Here is a 21,996-nt window from a genome sequence, read left to right on the forward strand (position 1 = left end):
ATCACATTCATTTTACAAAGGAGTTAGGTTCCACCATCAACACAAAAGGTGACAATTGGATGTGAACAAAATGACTCTTGAAAGTTACACAAATGGCTCACAAATTGCAGTATTTTACCAACTCTGCCAGTTTCGTATTTGTTTTCTCTCCTAGCAACAGAACAGATCACTGTTCTTTAAACAACTGGAATAATTTATTTGTGTTGAGCAGCCATGTGGTGTGAAATCGTGTGTACTCTGAAGCTCTGGGATCACGTGTGTGTGGTGCGATACTCTCCCCACCAGAGCTGAGGGAGCTGATGCTGGCTGTAAAAATGCACCTCCCGTTAGTCCCACATATGTGGGAGCACATGTTCATTGAGTGTAAAGGAGGCATTGTGGTGGAACGCTGTTTAAGTTGTTCTCTCTCCTCCTCTTTCCCTCTAGCTTCCTCCTCCTTTGCCGTTCTCTTGTGTTTGCTGAACATTGTCATCTTGTAGGTAAATTCGAACACATTGCAGCTGTATGGCATATGGCATTCTATTTAGATACATCTTTGTTTATGTGCCTGTTTATAGGTTCTTTGTTGAAACAAAGTTACAAATATCAATAGCTATGCGTGTGGCTGTTGGACTTCTAGAAAATTCTGTGAAGAGCATGAATTTCATTTCTGATCGCATCATGTAATACTCGCAGCATGTGTTCCTAGCTCATCTGGTTGCAAAAAAGTACTATACGAGTAGATGTACAAACCAGTTTCCATCCCTGGAAAATAATTTAAATCTGTTAGCCCATCAAATGATGGGATCTTTTTGAGCTCCGGAATGGTACAGTAGCTATCATTAAGACTGTGAATACACAAGTTAACTTAATTCTGCTTTTGTTTTAGTTTAGAGTAACCTTTTATTTATGTTACTGTTTGGTTGCTTTGCTAAACACTGAGGTCGATGGTCCTACTGGCATCTCATATACAACCCAGCTGTCACGGCCTGACCATGGGAAAGTACTTTCCCAGTGGAGATTCAGTTAAAACATTCTCTGAGAATCTGAATGAGCGAACCATACTTTCCTTCATGCAAAATCAGAATTGATTACATGTATTTCCTGCCAAAGCTAAGAGGTGCAGTTTTGAATTTCTTCAGAAAGGGCAATTTCAGGTTCACTTAAGTTTTATGATTTTAACATTGTGTTTAAGAACAATTTGCATGCTAATTAAAGTGTCCTGTGTCAAAGGAGGAAAAAAAATCAAGTTCTTAAGGTAGACCATCTTCTTTAAGGCATTAAATGGAAATTCACAACTTTCCAAAATATTCTTTGTAGAAATTCTATTGTGATTGTTACATAGCTTCATTCCTTGATTCAACAATTGTTTGCTGAGTACCAAGTAAGCACTGGATATACTGCAGTGAGGAGAAGCAAGTTCTTGACCTGTTGAAGCATATGGGATCCTGCAGGGGTGATCAGCAATAAACAGCTAAAGAAACAGCAACTTAGAGAAGTGTCAGGAAGACAGAGGACAGAATTCAGGGATAGAGAATAACAAGAGGGGAACTAATTCACTAGGTGATTCGTAATGGTGGTTGGAGGAGGTAGGTTTTAGGCTGAGACTTAAAGAGTGAGAAGGGGTGGGCCACGTAAAGAGAATGAGGCAGAGCAGCCTAGGCAGAGATCAGCAAGCATCAAAACTCCAGGCATGGGCTTCCCTGGTAGCGCAGTGGTTGAGAGTCCGCCTGCCGTTGCAAGGGACACGGGTTCGTGCCCCAGTCCGGGAGGATCACACATGCCGCGGAGCGGCTGGTCCCGTGAGCCATGGCTGCTGAGCCTGCGCATCCAGAGCCTGTGCTCCACAACGGGAGAGGCCACAACAGTGAGAGGCCTGCATACCTCAAAAAACAAAAACAAAAAAACCTCAAAACTCCAGGCATAAAGGAGCTTGGATGTTTCCAGAACTGAAGGTAACCTGGTATTACTGCATCAGAGCTTTAAAGTGTGTGTGTGTGTGTGTGTGTGTGTGTGTGTGTGTGTGTGGTGAGGGGAAATGAGGAGGTGATGATGGTATGAGATTAGATTAGATCAGTAAATGGGTGTCAGATGATTCAGAACCTTGTATGCCATGGTTAAGACTCTAGATTTTAATATAAGTACAATGGAAACCAATCAAAAATTTAAGAGTAGAGAATCATCTGATTTAATTTTTGAAAGCTCACTTTGGCTATTTTGTGGAGAATGAAACGTGTGAGCATGTTTCATTGTGTTTGTGGTTATAAATGGAAGCAATGAGACCAGTTGGAGGGCTATCAGAATCATCCAGTCAAAGACAATGGTGGCTTGGGTAATAGAGTGGCGATGGAGATAGAATCAACTGGATAGATTTGAAATATTTTTTGGAGGTATCTTCTGAATTTACAGGTACATTTGATATTCAGGGTGAGGCAGAATCAGGAATCTAAAATGATCACTTTTTTTTTTCCAACTGGGCATATGATGGTAGCCTTTACTAAGATTGGGTGTTGGGCAAGATCAGGTTTCAGAGGGAGATCATGTTCACTTTTAGATATCTAGCACCAAACCTATTGCAAAATTTATTAATTCATCAAACATTGATTGAGCTTCACCATATGCCAGGCATTGTAGTAAGTGTTGAGGATATCTGGTGTCCTTATGCTTATGGAATTACAGAGATGGTAGATTTCAGGGTGCAAGAAGGGACCGTAGATGGAAATCATCCAGTCCAACATCCTTATTTAAAGATGAAGGGTAGAATTTGAAGCCTTTGATTTTTGAAGAAATATCAAGACTCCTCTATAAAAATTATGGTTATCTTAGTAAAACTTAACTTTACTCAACCAGCAAAAATTGTGGTATTATTTTCCCTTAGGGATATCACACAATCTGTTTTCATTTCTGTTTTAATGAATTGTTACAATTAGTACTATTAAAACACTTTCTGTTGCATTCTAAAGTCATGAAAATATGGGCATTATAGCCAGCAGTTCAGTGAGTGATGCTGTCATTGGTTTCACTAGGCTTATAAACAACACATGCAAGAAGAATCATAAACCATGTTCAAATGTGCACACATTTTTTTACTAAGGATTGATAGTAGACAAATGTGGAATTGAACAACACTTGTATTTTTTATATTATTGATGGTAGGTTGATATTTACCTTGAAACCTTTTAGAGGAGATTTTTCAAATTTAATGGAAAGCATTAATATGAGAGGGAAAAAAAGAAGGGCTGCAAAGAAAAAATTTGTTGTGCAATGAATTCTAGATTTGTGTGTGTGCAAGTGGATGTATGTTGGATTGTTTTAAGGGCTTATTCAATTTTATAAGTTAATATATTTGGTTAAAGAATAAATCGGTAATGATGAGGTAGCAAGTTTTGTAGATGTGAACAATTTAAACACCAGGAAACCAAAAAAGATTATTTAGAGTGGTCTAGATAAGCATACTTATTATCTAAAGTATGATACAGCATTTATTATTCATTTAAAGTGAGATTTACTTGGCTCTTTATACCAGGTCAAGTACTGTGAAAGAAAAGAGATGAAAGTTCCTGCCCTAAGGGCATAACAAACTTGAAGCATCAGGCATGATCCAGTCTGGTCACACACATGCACACACACGATGGGAGACTGTTTCCTGCAGTGAGCGGTGATGGCCATAGGAATGCTCTATGGAGAGAAGGAAGTTTCAAGATGTTTTGTAGAGATCAGGGCCTGTTCATCAGAAGGATGTTTCAGGATAAGAAAGGAAAAAGTGGATATTGAATGAGATAGACAGCAGTCAAGTGACCTACTTGAAGCTTAAAAGTAGGTTGAAGAGATGATTATAAAAGCAAGGATGGAGCTAGATTAGAATGCATGCCAGTGGAAGAGGCAAAACTCCTGAGAGGATGGTTGAAATGGTCAAAATAAGATGTATTTAGCTCTGCTTCTTCCCTGTAACTGGAAGGGCAGGACTAAATTCAAAGGAACCAGAAGTCCAAGGTTTAACCCTGTACCTTCAAGGAAGAAACGTTAACAGCCAAGGGCTGACGGTCGAAACCTCATAGAATTTATAACTAAGATTGTGTACACATAAATTAATTGAAAAATTAGTAGTGAAAATAAAGACTAGATAGAAAGACAGCTTGTTTTCTGGAATCTTGCTGAAAAAATAGAAGCTTTATGCATGAATATACCAGAACAGGAGTAATCTATGTTTTATTAATTAATCTGTATCCTTATATCCTCATGAAAGATACAAGGGTAAGAGTATAGTTTTCACTTTCTGAAAAAGTGCTTAGGAATAAACATTGGCAAGAACCTGCAGGAAGCCTTCAGGAGAGGAAAATGTCTTTTGTTCTTAACCACTTGTCCCTGGCTCTCCCAAAAGCCACCTTCTTACTGTAGTGGTTTAGCTTCTCACCTGCAGATTAATATTTCCTCTATGATAAATTAATTTGCTTGCTATGGACAGTGTGTATGACCTTATATTCCTTCACAATAACCTTGAAATTTTCTTCATCATGCTGTTGACTGGAACACACCACTCACTCCTGAAGTTTGAAAGAGACTCACTGGCCAAGCAGGACTTTTTTTCTTAAGCTTTTTCAGCTGCACTATTTCTTAACCAGCCAAAGAAACTCTCAAGGGGATACTTTGGGGGAAAGGGGAGCAGAGACATCTTGAGAAATTTTTACATATGTAAAACAAATGTCTTCCACTGAGGTTTTTAAAATAGTCCCTTTAAACTGTAACATGTGTCAGGCTAAGTTTGCTCAAATAATCACAGGCCTGCACAAGCAGGCACCAATCAGTGCACACCAGACACAGAGGCCCATTTTCATGAGAGTTATGTTTTTGTTGGTGGTTTTAGTTTGTCTTCAGAAATTGCCTCTTGCATTGGTGGTGTAGTGGTGAGCATAGCTGCCTTCCCCAAATTACTTCTTAACCCATTATCTCTAGAACTTTCCCATTCTTTAATTCTACTTAGGAAAAAAGGGATATTATCTCACAGCTGAGTGGGAAGACTCAAGGAACTCTGTCCAAGTTTTCTCCAAGAATATTGTTGTCAGGTTTGTGGTTTGCTTCTAGAAATTTGGTATGTGAGTTAATTTACATTTTTCACTCTACCTCCAGCTTTTTTTTTTTTTAAGGGACAGGGGTAATTTAAGAGGGAATTGAATATATTAGAGCACCTTATTTTTGTTGTTGTTGTCTGTTTGCTAAATAGGAAAGTCCATCAGCTTGGTAATGGAGGAGAGCAATGACTCCATGGAGAACCCCCAACAAGGCCAAGGGCGGAACAATGCCATGAAGTGTGGGTGGCTGAGGAAGCAGGGAGGCTTTGTCAAGACTTGGCATACTCGTTGGTTTGTGCTCAAAGGAGATCAACTCTATTATTTCAAAGACGAAGATGAAACCAAGCCCTTGGTAAGTAGGAGAAAATTAAAGCATTGTGTTGCTTAGTAGTCTAAGAAATAGAGGGGTTTGCTAGAAACTGATGGAGACTGAGGTCAACCCAATCTCCCTGGTCTCCTTCATTTCGTTGGAATCTTTCACACTCCTTCTCATTGTTTACTTTGGATCAAGATGATGAATTTGCTAATTGAGGCCAAGAGACAAATTACACTTGTTGAATATTAATTTTGACGTTTACAAAGCTGTAACAGAGTGTCTGAGTCCCTCAGGCAAACTTACTTCACGTGGAAATGTTAATGGACATCTGCTAGAAGATATATTCTATAGCCAAAACATCTTTCCTTTTCTCAGAAGTAAGTTGAAAGATTTGAAGGAAAACTGTAAATGCAATTTTAAGTAATTCCTGAGACACCTTCAGTATCAATTCTCTGGGGGCTTCCCTCTACTCTAACTCACATAAAATATGGATGTAGTGCTAAACCAGACAATGTTGATATATCCAACCAGCATACACAGTATAGTCCCCTGGGAATAGTTTCTATGTTTCTTTGTGGTTTCTTACTGGTCTTTTATTTTCTTGTTTACTTATTTTCTCAGCCACCAATCTCTGGGTTGCAATTAGAGAAAGGAAAAATCTCCATCATTCCCTGTAGGTACAACAAGCTTTCTTAGCTGTGATCATTGCTTATCAATTAATGAAAGGAGATAGGAACTGAGGTATAACTTCTGTGTTTTTCCTTCATCTACATCTATAAAATATATAAATAAGAGAAAAATGTTTTAGATCAGTTTACATAAACATCCCTAACAGTATGTTCTTGAGGCTATTTTCCTTGTATTAAAATGTAAGAATTTAATTAGGAATTTGGATCAAGGTTCTGCTTTAATATTTTAAATTCCTCAGACATTATAATTCAACAAAGTTCTCATTAGTATAATCGAATTACATAAAGATAGCAATAAAATTACAAACTCTACTCATTGTTTGAAATTGCTCTTTTTTTAGCATATTTTTATCAGGGCCAAGCATTAGACTAAGAATTTGTATATATACGTTATCTTATGAAATGCTTACAATAATCCTGTGAGGTAGGATTATCCTCACTTAAGTATGACAAAATCAATGTTTACATGTAATGCATATTACCCAAAGTTAGACAGTGGTACCATATTTTGCCTCTAGTTAGGTCCAAGTTTATATAGCCTCAGCCAAAGATCTCATAAATAAATCAATAAAAGTATTCCATACTGATATCATGAGAGTTACCATGCATTTCCATACCTGCTATGGTTTTCATCACAGTAAACCAGTGAGGAATTGGGGGTTATCAATATAGATGAAGAAATTGTGTCTTAGTGACATGAAGCAACATGACCTCCATCATATAGAGATCAGAGGCAAAGGAGTAAAGTCTTTTGTTTCTTAACTCTTACTCTAGGGTTCTTTTCTTGTACCTTGTTTTAAACTATGTAATACTCACCGTAAGGTATTATCCTGAACATAAAATCATTTTTACCAAACTGAGGTTAATGTGAAAAAATGTAGAATGTCAGGGATCCAGTATGGAAATTGTGATATAGAGGACCGTGTTCAATAAAACAGAAGTATGAGTAATATTCAATATTTTATCCTGTGAACTCTTGTTCTGGCGTGGTTTGGGTGGACTGGGTTGTTAAACAGAATGGGTACAAATCAAATGATTAATTAGGTCTCATCTAGAACCTAAACAAGGGATTAGGGGAGCAAACAGAGGTTTCAGGAGCTGAGTGGCTAGAGAATTGAAAGGAAACTGAACAAACATTTTGACTCTTTGGTGAGCTCAGCGTACCTTCTAGTAATGAAGATAGGATACAATGGGTCAAGATTGAGCTCAATATTTCTAAAATTTGAGAAATTGTAGATGTCAGAGAATATGCACATGACCCCTCTAAACTGTTAAAAGAGGATATTATCAAATTGCCTTGGCTACTGTCCTCTGTGGAATTTCTTAGAAGATCTACAGTCACAAATAGTATTCAGTGCAATGTAGTTATTTTGACAAAAAGTTGGAAATATAAATAAGAAGATGCAAAAACTTCTGATTAATTCAAATGAAACTCTACCTCAAAGTGAAAATTACTTTCATTCATAATATTTCTAAGTTAAGTAATATTTTGATATTAGTATGTCACTAGTATTTGTAGACTTATCCTGAAAAATGTTAAACCGGGAAAAAGTTTAGTTGTTATAAAACCCCTCATTTTATAGATAAAGGGTACGTGTGTGTGTGTGTGTGTGTGTGTGTGTGTGTGTGTGTGTGTGTGTATCAACCAAGGGATACTGTTAATGAGTAGCAGATGATGAACTGAAAAATCAGATTTCCTTGCTCCTGATCCAGTGTTCCTTCAGTTTAGGCTCTTGCCTGCTCACAAATCCTCAACTTTTTTTTAGATTTGCTTCCAGTCAGAAGTACTGTTTTCAGTACTGGCACTTTCAAGCATAAGAATGCCCTTGACCTTCATATATTTTGATGAGGGCTATTTCAATAATACTGGAAGAAGCATCACTAATGAAATGAAAATAATCTTCACTCTTCTAAGCATTCCTAACCAGCTGAAAATGTTCAGTAAACTTAATCTGGATTGGTTTTCCTCTCTCTTAATAGTATTTCTTAAATGAAAGTATTAAAACCCTTGAAATGTGTGTCCCTCCTGTCCTAGAAAGAGGCTCTCAATTTATTTTAGTGAAACTTTCTCTGAGTTTCTCAACTCAATAAAGAGAGTCAAACTCCATCATTGTCCTTGTTATTAAAAACTGCACATCTGTTGGGAGAAACATGTAAACAAAATTATAATTGTGACAGGCTACCATGTAAGCACTGAGTGCTCAGAAAACACAGATACAATTAGTACCAGGGAGTGAGGGGTGACTGGCTAGAGGAGTTGGGGGAGGCTGTGCAAAGCAAGAGGCGACTCTTACCTGGGATGCTGAAGGTTGGTGGGAGTTTTCCAGGTACATAAATTGGGGAAAGGAATTCAGAGCAGAGGAAAGATATGGAATTGTAGAATAGATATCTATAAATAGCTCCATATTGTGAGGGCAGCAAAATGACAAGAAATGGGCTTAGACATATTGGTGGGGCCACAGCAAAAATGGATGTGTATGTCACACAAAGAAGCTGGATTCTCGGGTAAGTGGGAAGCTCTTTCCAAAACACCTGAGCTACTCAAGATGCAAAACCACACTACCCTGTTAGAAAGGAATAATGGTGGCTGTTTCCTGATGTCTCCTCTGGCTGCCATAATAGAATACCATAGATAGGGGCACTTAAACAACAGAAATTAATTTTCTCAGAGTTCTAGAGGCTGGAAGTCCAAGATCAAGATGCTTCCAGGGTTGGTTTCAGGTTAAGCCTCTCTTCCTGGCTTGTAGACAACTGCCTTCCCTCTGTGTCCTCACATGGCCTTTGCTTTGTACACAGGAGAGTAAGAGAGCCCTGGTGTCTCTTCCTCTTAAAAGGACATGATTCCTATCAGATAGCCCCATCATTATGGCATCATTTAACCTTAAAGGCCCCCAATACAGTCACAGGGCGGGGTTAGGTCTTTAATGTGAATTGGGGAGGGGGCCCGATTCAATCCATAATACCTAATATGTTGAAAACCTATGTTAATAAACGTAATTTTCTCAGTTAAGTTTTTCTTCCATCTGTATTGTCTATCTTCATGTCTACTAGAACCTAATATATGTGATTTAGTGCATTTTAAACTTAATTATTTGAACCTAATATTGATGTTTCATATTCTTATTCAAATTTCACCTTGCTTCCCAAATATTCCACAACCTGTGCAAGTTTAGGAACTTCATCTCTAAACTGACACTTGTATTTTCTTCTTTAGCAAAAGGCAAAAGCACCTCTAGGTTCTCCTTTCTCTGGGGACAGTATCTGGTTTGTAAACAAGACTTTCCAGCCTGTAGCCAGGGTTCTTCTGGCAATATATTGGAGGTCTATCTCAAAATATAACTGCTTTATATTTAATATACATCAAACTAAAATCTTTAGTATCCTTTACTTTTAAAAATGAAACTTTAGTTCATCTAGGCTGAAACTCTCTCCAGAAACCATTTTCTACAGTGTTTGCAATTACATGGATACAGATTTTATTTAGAACAGATTTAAAAATAAAGTTGATTTTCATTGTTTCTGAAAAAACAAACACGGAAAAGTGATGTATGTAGCCAGTTTTGAACACACACTAATGCATCCTTTATTTCTGTTACTCATAGAACACTACTGTAAACATCCTATAGTACTGTAATTTTTCAGCTTTTGTTTAATATTTTTTCTATTTTAATCTTTAAAATAAAGTTCTATTTACATACAGAAAAAAGTTTAAAATTATACTGTACAGAAGAATTTGTTTTTAAAAAAGTCTTCCATCTACCTTGCTTACCCCTAGGACTTTTGGGTAGCTATGAAAAATGTTTTAAAACAGATTTAAACTAAGTTTGTGACAGTATTGTTTGCCTATTTTTCATTAATAATCATGACAAATGACTGTGGCTTTAGTTACAGATATTATAACATGGGGTAAGCAGCTGAGTTATAGATAAAGTATGATTATTATAGCTATCCTAAAAATAAGACAGTTATGTAGATTTTGTTAAATGAATTTAGTGATAAATTCCTAGTACTTTTTTGGAACCATTTTTTTTACTTCTATCCTGAAGTATATTATTACTTAAATAATAACCAAGTCTCAAGTTTGGCCATACTAGTGAATGTCTCTAACATAACCTGGGTACTAGAACTTGACACTGGAAAGCATTGATTTTTAGAAGCCAGTCTAACACTCCTGATAAAATGACTAAAATCCAAACAGGCATTAATCCAATTAATCTAGTCTAGACTTTGTACAACAGATATTGATCCACTTGTGTGGGGAGGGTTTTTCTGGACATGATGAAGATGACACTGTATTAGATCACAATGGATTTTCTTAGAGAACAAAGTGATTTTCAGTGAATTATAACCTGAGGTCTGACCTCTAAATGTGCAAAAATTGATTACCGATTTAAGAGTAAGCTCTAATTTTATATATTTAATGAAACTCGTGAGTTAATGAAATCTAGAGATTTCTAAGGCAACTGCTGTTCTCTGTTAAAGTATGTGAGCCAGGGGACTTCCCTGATGGTCCAGTGGGTAATACTCCACGCTCCCAATGTAGGTGGTCTGGGTTCGATCCCTGTTTGGGGAACTAGATCCCACATGCATGCCGCAACTAAGAGTTCACATGCTGCAACTGAGAAGTGCACATGTCGCAACTAAGAAGTACGCATGCTGCAACTAAGGAAGATCCCTCACGCTGCAACTAAGGATCCCTCATGCTGCAATGAAGATCCCGTGTGCTGCAACTAAGACCCAGCGCAGCAAAAATAAATAAATAAATATTTAAAAATATAAAGTATATGAGCCAGAAGCAGCCAAAACCCCGATTGCGTGTTTAAAATAATACTGGAGGCACTTCCCTGGTGGTCCAGTGGTTAAGATTCTGTGCTCCCAATGCAGCGGGCAAGGGTTCGATCCTTGGTCAGGGATCCCGCATGCCACACGGCACAGTCAAAAAATAATAATAATACTAGAAATCTTGAAACTTGAATTTCAGCTACAAATCTATAACTGACTTTCTATGTAACATCTAAGTCTTTGGGCATTTAAAAAGACACATAAGAAGGTATTGTGGGACTTCCCTGGTGGCGCAGTGGTTGAAAGTCCGCCTGCCGATTCAGGGGACACGGGTTCGTGCCCCGGTCTGGGAAGATCCCACATGCCGCAGAGCGGCTGGGCCCGTGAGCCATGGCCGCTGAGCCTGCGCGTCCGGAGCCTGTGCTCCACAACGGGAGAGGCCACAACAGTGAGAGGCCTGTGTACCGCAAAAAAAAAAAAAAAAAAAAAAAAGGTATTGTGTGTCATCATAAATTTTTAGGAACTTTTAGCTCTTTCCTAGAAATTATATCAAAAGATAGTGTTATTAATATAAAATATTTAATTCTGCTATTTGTTGAATATTTTTTATTGCTTATGGAAGTCACCTAGGCATGGCATTTATTTATTACAGTGTGGTTAAAAGCATAGGCTTTTGAGTTACATTGTTTGGGTTGAATCTTGATTCATCTACCAAATAACTATGATACACTAGGTAGTGACTAAGCTGGTTTCAGCTTCAATTTACTAATCTGTGCAATGAGATAATAGTAGCACCTACCTCATAACATTGTTAAGAGGTTTGAATGAGATAATTTATGGAAAGAATCTTAGAAAGCAGTAGCATATAGTAAGCATAAAATAAATGTTAGCTATTTTTATAATATTAGTTTGACAAAAAGAGTTTATTTCTTGAGATGTTCACCCTAATCATTCATTCATTTCATTTTTTTAACACATATTTATAGATTTCGAGTGTACCTATAGTTATTATGCTAGATTCTAAGAAATAAAAAGATGCTATAACTGAAGGTATAAAAAGATAGACCCCCCCCCCCAATGCAAAAAAAAAAAAAAGATTTAAAAGGAAGAAGCTTATTTCTTTCTCAGGTGAAGGTCCAAAGTGATTCTAGGTAAGTGAGGAGGTCTGCTTCAAAAAATTGTTTAGAAACTTAAGCTACCAGTGATTTTGCCATTTAAACTTTTGCCTTCAAAATTCATCATGGGGTCATTTCCTTCCCAGTCACCTAGAAGGCAGTATAAAATAGAGTACTGCATAGAAGGATTAGGTGGACTAATAGTGGCTCTCATCACTTCTATTCGCATTCTGTTCGATAGAACTGAGTCACATGATCATTCCTAACTGCACAGGAGGCTGGGCATGCAGCCTAGCTTTATCCTGGGAGCAGAGAAGAACGTGGGTATGAAAAAAGAGTTAGCAGTCTCTGCCACAGAGACAAATAATGCTAAATATCCATGAACGTGGTGCTCAATTCCAGTGGCTGTTATGGACAATTGCAGTTACCATACAGTGTAATGAGTATTTAAATAAGGAAAGTATAGAGAACCATTAGGAAGCCACGGGAGGGGCACCTATAACCACTTCAAGGTTCAGGGAGACTTTTTCAAAAGAATATATATTTAACCTGAGAATGGAAGGAGAACATAACTTTATTACAAGCAGTTGGTTTGATATATGTGGCAGAATTAAAGGTGTAGGTCATGGTCCTTCAGTAGATTGTTGGAGAATTGATAATGCCTGGGTATTTCAGCACCTAAGAAAGAAGACAAGCAGTGATTCTTCCCTTGCTTTTATGTGCCTATTTTTCTTGGTTTACTGGATTTAGAGCTAAACAGTGAAAATAGGGCTTATTCTATGTATAGCTCACTGTGATGGAATCCAAAATGCTCACCTATCCAAAAAGGCCTCCTCTGACAGTCCTGCAACTCTGTCTGGTGTTCCTATTGTTCATTATTTTGTATTGTGCAATAATTTATGGAAATTTTTTTTTTTTTTGGTGATACGCGGGCCTCCCACTGTTGTGGCCTCTCCCGTTGCGGAGCACAAGCTCCGGACGCGCAGGCTCAGCGGCCATGGCTCACGGGCCCAGCCGTTCCGCGGCATGTGGGATCTTCCCGCACAGGGGCACGAACCTGCGTCCCCTGCATCGGCAGGCGGACTCTCAACCACTGCGCCACCAGGGAAGCCCTGGAAAAATTTTTGAAAGGCAACTATGCCACAAACACTTGGTCTTCTATCATCCATTGTTACCTTACCATGAACCATGGTAATCAGTCACTTTTGACTGTAGGAGGAAGAGCTGAGAAAATCTGTTGCTGCTGGAGAGGGTACCTGGTATGGAAGAGCAGCAAAGTATGTCTTGGACGAAGGGAAACTGATGGATGGGCATTGTGGCGAGAAGGATCAGTGTGAGAGAAGATTTCATCATCATAATTTCCTCTAGAATTGACTCTGTCCAGTGTGGTCATTTCTCTGGAAAGCTGTTGAGCCCAGTTTTTTCGTTGGTTTTTTTTTCTTTCTTTCTTTTGGCCGCACTGGGTCTTTGTTGCTGCGCACCAGCTTTCTCTAGCTGCGGTGAGCGGGGGTTACTCTTCCTTGTGGTGCGGGGGCATCTCATTGCGGTGGCTTCTCTTGTTGCTGAGCATGGGCTCTAGGCACGCGGGCTTCAGTAGTTGTGGCTCCAGGCTTAGTTGCTCCGCGCATGTGGGATCTTCCCGGACCAGGGATTGAACCTGAGTCACCTGCATTGGCAGGCAGATTCTTAATCACTGTGCCACCAGGGAAGTCCCAGCCCAGTTGTTTTGTATACAGGTTCTAGGATCAGACTCCCTGTGTTCAGCCTAGACTCGATCAATAGCGATAGGCTTTGGGTGAGTTACTTGTTGTTTACTTGGGTAAGTTACACATAATGTAAAATGTGAGTAATAATAATACTTATCTAATAAGTAGTTGTTAGCATACATGAAATGACGTTTCTAGAATACTTTTACAATATGTGGCCACATATCAAGCACTCAGTAAATATTGACTATCGTTACCACCACCACCACTACCATCATCATCATCATCATTTTTACCATCTTTTACCATCAGGATACCCTGACACAGCAGTTTAGAAATCATGAACTATAATATATACTTTATTAATTGTGTAACAAAGGGAATGGTAGATGACCAGCCCACGTAAGTAATGCTAACTTCAGAGCAGAAGATAACTTATTTTCACTTGAGATCTATGCTGCCGATACACTGAACTCAAATGGAAAGATTCTCAAAAAAAATATGCTAACCTTTGCAATATGTCTTCTCTCTTTGTTTAAATTACTTTTGGGGCCCCTTCAGAGCTTGTCAAAATGATTATGAGGACAGCCAAGGAGTCTTGAAGGATTCTTTCTGTACCATCCCAGAGAGAGGCAGCCCTAGTTTTCTCGTCTCACACACAGCAATTTTTCCTCAACAACAATTTGGAGAGAGATCTACTGGAGTTGAATCCATTGAGTTCTGCTTCTAACATTTACTCATATTGACTGAAGGCTTTTGTATTTGTGATGTAATTCAATAGACAGAACCAGATAATTCATATGCTATCTCATTAGCATAAGTTTAGGTCTATTTCCATTATCCCAACTAGTGGAGAAGAGAATGCAGGGGAAAAAAATTAATGGTTGAAAATATAATTTGAATATTTATATTTTTAGTGCTTAGAGTAATATATTTTAAATGACTACATTTTCTTCCCCTGGTGTATGAAGTATTTCACAGCTATTTGCTATTCATTTTCTTTCAGGTTTCTTTTGAGCACCCAATCTTTCTGGCCATTCTTCTTTAGCTTTATCCTGCATAAATCCAGATGCTCTCTGTTTTCTAATGTTATTACCGTATGTTCATTCATTCAGAGACTATTTATCAATTGTAAACTACATAAATTATAATTTACAAAATTTTTTGATCGCTTTTTGTGTAAAAGGAAGCAACCCTAGATACATGAATTGTTAATCTTACTTTCCGAATTTTGGCTTCTTTCCCTTAGCATATTTTCAGGGTTCATCCATATTGTAGCATGTATTAGTAGTTCATTTCCTTATATGGCCTAATAATATTCACTTGTCTCGATATGCCACATTTTATATATATCCATTCTCCAACTGACAAACATTTCGGTTGTTTCCCACTCTGGGGATACTATGAATAATGCTGCTATGAGCATTTGAGTACAAGTTTTTGTACAGACATATGTTTCCATTTCTCTTGGTTATATACATAGAACTGGAATTTATGGGATATACAGCAACTCTATGTTTAACCTTTTGAGAAAATATGCCAGCCATTTTTAATTATTAAATTCCAATCTAATTTAACACTCAAGCCTCACACTTGGTTTATTTATTCATTTATTAAAACATCTTTATTGGAGTATAAGTGCTTTACAATGGTGTGTTAGTTTCTGCTTTATAAAAAAGTGAACCAGCTATACATATACATATATCCCCATATCTCCTCCCTCTTGAGTCTCCCACCCATCCTCCCTATGTCACACCTCTAGGTGGTCAAAAAGCACTGAGCTGATCTCCCTGTGCTATGCAGCTGCTTCCCACTAGCTATCTATTTTATATTTGGTAGTGTATATATGTCCATACCACTCTCTCACTTCATCCCAGCTTACCCTTCTCCCTCCTCATGTCCTCAAGTCTATTCTCTACGTCTGCATCTGTATTCCTGTCCTGTCCCTAAGTTCATCAGAACCTTTATTTATTTATTTTATTTTTAATTTTTTTAGGTTCCATATATATATGTTAGCATACGGTATTTGTTTTTCTCTTTCTGACTTACTTCACTCTGTATGACAGACTCTAGGTCCATCCACCTCACTACAAACACCTCAATTTCATTTCTTTTTAATGATGAGTAATATTACATTGCATATATGTGCCACATCTTCTTTATCCATTCATCTGTTGATGGACACTTAGGTTGCTTCCATGTCCTGGCTACTGTAAATAGAGCTGCAGTAAACATTGTGGTACATGACTTTTTAATTTTATTTATTTATTTTTAAACATCTTTATTGGAGTATAACTGTTTTACAATGGTGTGTTACAATGGTGTGTTAGTTTCTGCTTTACAACAAAGTGAATCAGTTATACGTATGCATATGTTCCCATATCTCTTCCCTCTTGCGTCTCCCTCCCTCCCACCCTCCCTATCCCACCCCTCTAGGTGGTCACAAAGCACCAAGCTGTTCTCCCTGTGGCATGCAGCTGCTTCCCACTAGCTATCCACCCTACGTTTGGTAGTGTATATATGTCCATGCCACTCTCTCACTTCATCACAGCTTACCCTCCCCCACCCCCATATCCTCAAGTCCATGCTCTAGTAGGTCTGTTTTATTCCCGTCCTACCCCTAGTCTCTTCGTGACATTTTTTTTTCTTAGATTCCATATATATGTGTTAGCATATGGTATTTGTTTTTCTCCTTCTGACTTACTTCACTCTGTATGACAGACTCCAGGTCTATCCACCTCATTACAAATAACTGAGTTTCATTTCTTTTTATGGCTGAATAATATTCCACTGTATATATGTGCCACATCTTCTTTATCCATTCATCTGTTGATGGACACTTAGGTTGCTTCCATGTCCTGGCTATTGTAAATAGAGCTGCAATGAACATTTTGGTACATGACTCTTTTTGAATTATGGTTTTTTCAGGTTATATGCATAGTAGTGGGATTGCTGGGTCATATGGTAGTTCTATTTGTAGTTTTTTTAAGGAACATCCATACTGTTCTCCATAGTGGGTGTATCAATTTACATTTCCACCAGCAGTGCAAGAGTGTTCCCTTTTCTCCCCACCCTCTCCAGCATTTACTGTTTGTAGATATTTTGACGATGGCCATTATGACTGGTGTGAGATGATATCTCATTGTAGTTTTGATTTGCATTTCTCTAATGATTAATAATGTTGAGCACTCTTTCATGTGTTTGTGGCTATCTGTATATCTTCTTTGGAGAAATGTCTGTTTAGGCCTTCTGCCTATTTTTGGTTGGGTTGTTTGTTTTTTGATATTGAGCTGCATGAGATGCTTGTAAATTTTGGAGATTAATCCTTTGTCAGTTGCTTCATTTGTAAATATTTTCTCCCATTCTGAGGGTTGTCTTTTCATCTTGTTTATGGTTTCCTTTGCTGTGCACAATCTTTTAAGTTTCATTAAGTCCCATTTATTTATTTTTGTTTTTATTTCCATTTCTCTAGGAGGTGGGTCAAAAAGGATCTTGCTGTGATTTATGTCATAGAGTGTTCTGCCTATGTTTTCCTCTAAGAGTTTGATAGTGTCTGGCCTTACATTTAGGTCTTTAATCCATTTTGAGTTTATTTTCCTATATGGTGTTAGGGAGTGTTCTAATTTCATACTTCTCCATGTAGCTGTCCAGTTTTCCCAGCACCACTTATAGAAGAGGCTGACTTTTCTCCCTTGTATATTCTGGCCTCTTCTATCAAACATAAGGTGACCATATGTGTGTGGGTATATCTCTGGGCTTTTTATCCTGTTCCATTGACCTATATTTCTGTTTTTGTGCCAGTACCATACTTTCTTGATTACTGCAACTTTGTAGTAAGTCTGAAGTCAGGAAGCCTGATTCCTCCAGTACAGTTTTTCTTTCTCAAGATTGCTTTGGCTATTCAGGGTCTTATGTTACCATACAAACCATGAAATTCTTTGTTCTAGTTCTATGAAAAATGCCATTTGTAGTTTGATATTGATTGCATTGAACTTGTAGATTGCTTTGGTTTTACAGTAATTTTCACAATGTTGATTCTTCCAATCCAAGAACATGGTATACCTCTCCATCTCTTTGTATCATCTTCAATTTCTTTCATCAGTGTTTTATAGTTTTCTGCATACAGGTCTTTTGTCTCCTTAGGTAGGTTTATTCCTAGGTATTTTTTACTTTTTGTTACAATGGTAAATGGGAGTGTTTCCTTAATTTCTCTTTCAGATTTTTCATCAATAGTGTATTGGAATGCAAGAGATTTCTGTGCATTAGTTTTTTATCCTGCTACTGTAACAAATTCACTGATTAGCTCTAGTAGTTTTCTGCTGTCATCTTTAGGATTCTCTATGTATAGTATCATGTCATCTACAAGCAGTGACAGCTTTACTTCTACTTTTCTGATTTGGTTTCCTTTTATTTCTTTTTCTTCTCTGATTGCTGTGGCTAAAACTTCCAAAAGTATGCTGAATAATAGTGGTGAGAGTGGACAACCTTGTTGTATTCCTAATCTTAGGGGAAAGGGTTTCAGTTTTTCACCATTGAGAATGATGTTGACTGTGGGTTTGTCTTATATGGACTTTATTATGTTGAGGTAAGTTCTCTCAATGCTTACTTTCTGGAGGGTTTTTTCCATAAATGGGTGTTGAATTTTGTTGAAAGTCTTTCTGCATCTATTGAGATGATCATATGCTTTTTATTCTTCAATTTGTTAATATGGTGTATCACATTGATTGATTTGCATATATTGAAGAATCCTTGCATTCCTGGGATAAACCACTTGATCATGGTGTATGATCCTTTTAATGTGCTGTTGGATTCTGTTTGCTAGTATTTTGTTGCAGATTTTTGCATCTATGTTCATCAGTGATATTGGCCTGTAGTTTTCTTTCTTTGTGACATATTTGTCTGGTTTTGGTATCAGGGTGATGGTGGCCTCATAGAATGAGTTTGTGTGTGTTCCTCCCTCTGTTAGATTTTGGAAAAGTTTGAGAAGGATAGGTGTTAGCTTTTCTCTAAATGTTTGATAGAATTCTCCTGTGAAGCCATCTGGTCCTGGGCTTTTGTTTGTTGGAAGGTTTTTAATGACAGTTTCAATTTCAGTGTTTGTGATTGGTCTGTTAAAGTTTTCTATTTCTTCCTGGTTCAGTCTCAGCAGGTTGTGCATTTCTAAGAATGTGTCTATTTCTTCCAGGTTTTCCATTTTATTGGCATATAGTTGCTTGTAGTAATCTCTCATAACCCTTTGTATTTCTGCAGTGTCAGTTGTTACTTTTCCTTTTTCATTTCTAATTCTATTGATTTGAGTCTTCTCCCTTTTTTTCTTGATGAGTCTGGCTAATGGTTTATCAATTTTGTTTATCTTCTCAAAGAACCAGCTTTTAGTTTTATTGATCTTTGCTTTCGTTTCCTTCATTTCTTTTTCATTTATTTCTGTTCTGATCTTTATGATTTCTTTCCTTCTGCTAACTTTGGTGGTTTTTTGTTCTTCTTTCTCTAATTGCTTTAAGTGTAAGGTTAGGCTGTTTATTTGAGATGTATCTTGTTTCTTGAGGTAGGATTGTATTGCTATAAACTTCCCTCTTAGAAATGCTTTTGCTGCATTTCATCAGTTTTGGGTCATCGTGTTTTCATTGTCATTTGTTTCTAGGCATTTTTTGATTTTCTCTTGGATTTCTTCAGTGATTTATTGGTTATTTAGTAGTGTATTATTTAGCCTCCATGTGTTTGTATTTTTACAGATTTTTTTCCTGTAATTGATATCTAGTCTCATAGTGTGTGGTCAGAAAAGATACTTGATACAATTTCAATTTTCTTAAATTTACCAAGGCTTGATCTGTGACCCAAGTTATGATCTATCCTGCAGAATGTTCTATGAGCACTTGAGAAGAAAATGTATTGTGTTGTTTCTGCATGAAATGTCCTATAAATATCAGTTAAGCCCATCTTGCTTAATGTATCATTTAAAGCTTGTGTTTCCTTATATATTTTTATTTTGGATGATCTGTCCATTGGTGAAAGTGGGGTGTTAAAGTCCTCTACTGTGTTTGTGTTACTGTAGATTTCCCCTTTTATGGCTGTTAGTATTTGCCTTATGTATTGAGGTGCTCCTATGTTGGATGCATAAATATTTACAATTGTTATACCTTCTTCTTGCATTGATCTCTTGATCATTATGTAGTGACCTTCTTTGTCTCTTGTTATAGTCTTTATTTTAAAGTCTATTTTGTCTGATATGAGAATTGCTATGCTAGCTTTCTTTTGATTTCCATTTGTATGAAATATCTTTTCCCATCCCCTCACTTTCAGTCTGTATGTGTCCCTAGGTCTGAAGCTTGTCTCTTGTAGACAGCATATATATGGGTCTTGTTTTTGTATCCATTCAGCCACGCTATGTCTTTTGGTTAGAACATTTAATCCATTTATATTTAAGGTAGTTATTGATATGTATGTCCCTCTTACCATTTTCTTAATTGTTTTGTGCTTGTTATTGCAGGTCTTTTCCTTCTCTTGTGTTTCCTGCCTAGGGAAGTTCCTTTAGCATTTGTTTTAAAGCTCGTTTGGTGGTGCTGAATTCTCTTAGCTTTTGCTTGTCTGTAAATGTTTTAATTTCTCTGTTGAATCCGAATGAGATCCTTCCTGGGTAGAGTAATCTTGGTTGTAGGTTTTTCCCTTTAATCACTTTAAATATGTCTTGGCACTCCCTTCTGTCTTGCAGAGTTTCTGATGAAAGATCATCTGTTAACCTTATGGGGATTCCCTTGTCTATTATTTGTTGCTTTTCCCTTGCTGCTTTTAATATTTTTTCTTTGCATTTAATTTTTTATAGTTTGATTAATATGTGTCTTGGCCTGTTTCTCCTTCGTTTTATCCTGTATGGGGCTCTCTGCACCTCCTGGAGCTGATTGACTATTTCCTTTCCCATATTAGAGAAGTTTTCAACTATAATCTCTTCAAATATTTTCTCAGTCCCTTTCTTTTTCTCTCCTTCTTCTAGGAGCCGTATAATTAGAATATTGGTGTGTTTAATGTTGTCCCAGCAGTCTCTGAGACTGTCCTCAATTCTTTTTTTCTTTATTCTGCTCTGCAGTAGTTATTTCAACTATTTTATCTTCCAGGTCACTTACCCATTCTTCTGCCACAGTTATTCTGCTATTGATTCCTTCTAGATAATTTTTAATTTCATTTTCTATGTTGTTCATCATTTTTTGTTGGCTCTTTAGTTCTTCTCAGTCCTTGTTAAACGTTTCTTGTATATTCTCCATTCTATTTCCAAGATTTTGGATCATCTTTACTATAATTTCTCTGAATTCTTTTTCAGGTAGACTGCCTATTTCCTCTTCATTTTTTTGGTCTGGTGGGTTTTTACCTTGCTCCTTCATCTGCTGTTTTTTTCTCTGTCTTCTCATTTTTCTTAACTTAGTGTATTTGGGGTCTCCTTTTCACAGGCTGCAAGTTCGTAGTTCCCATTGTTTTTGGTGTCTGCCCCTACTGGGTGAGCTAGACTTCCCGGCTAGCTGTGGTGCACTACTCCCCTTCAGGCTGTGTTCATGCAGCCATTCCCAGTCTTCTCTCTTCTCCCTGGGATCTGACGTCCAAAGCCTGAGCCTCAGCTCCCAGCCCCCACCTGTCCCGGCAGGTGAGCAGAGAAGCCTCTCAGGCTGGTGAATGCTGGTTGGCACCGATCCTCTGTGCTGGAATCTCTCTGCTTTGCCCTCTGCACTCCTTTTGCTGTGCTCTCTTCTGTGGCTCTGAAGCTTCCCCCACCCCCACGCCACCCTTCATCTCTGCCAGTGAAGGGGCTTCCTTGTGTGTGGAAACTTTTCCACTTTCACATCTCCCTCCCAGACGTGCAGGTCCCATCCCTATTCTTTTGTCTCTGTTTTTTCTTTTTTATTTTGCCCTACCCAGGTACATGGGGCATTTCCTGCCTTTTGGCAAATCTGAGGTCTTCTGCCAGCGTTCAGTAGGTGTTCTTTAGTAGTTGTTCCACGTATAGATGTATTTCTGATGTATTTGTGGGGAGGAAGGTGATCTTGACGTCTTACTTGTCTGCCATCTTGAAGGTCTGAAACTCCTCACGCTTGGTTTAAATCTCATTTATGTTGCTCCACAATGTATCCCAGTGCTTGCCAGCTTTGACAGGGCACACACAAGAGAGGAAGCTCAGGTGCACTTTTTCTCCTTCCCTCTACCCTTGGCACTGTGTATGTGTGTTTGTGTGTGTCTGTGTGTTTGATTGTCTGCATGTTTGAAAGGCCCATGGACTGGATACCCTTTCCTTCTCTTTGAGGTCTCTGGACTGGCAGTGGGGAAGAGGAGAGTAAGAACAAATACATCTCTGCCTAA

The 21,996-nt window shown here is 37.8% G+C and overlaps 1 protein-coding gene across 2 annotated transcripts in view; it reads left to right on the top strand.

Annotated features, from left to right (window-relative positions):
• Positions 1-21,996, top strand: part of ARHGAP24 (Rho GTPase activating protein 24) — a 771,354-nt gene that overhangs the window by 346,605 nt on the left and 402,753 nt on the right. For both annotated transcript variants that reach the window (XM_067035989.1, XM_059066405.2), the window contains exon 2: positions 5,201-5,400. In XM_067035989.1, coding sequence (XP_066892090.1) covers positions 5,221-5,400 — 180 coding nt within the window. In that variant the 5' untranslated portion in view covers positions 5,201-5,220. The remainder of the gene's footprint in view (positions 1-5,200; positions 5,401-21,996) is intronic.

Source organism: Kogia breviceps, chromosome 6, assembly GCF_026419965.1.
Source record: "Kogia breviceps isolate mKogBre1 chromosome 6, mKogBre1 haplotype 1, whole genome shotgun sequence".
Classification (NCBI taxonomy): domain Eukaryota; kingdom Metazoa; phylum Chordata; class Mammalia; order Artiodactyla; family Physeteridae; genus Kogia; species Kogia breviceps.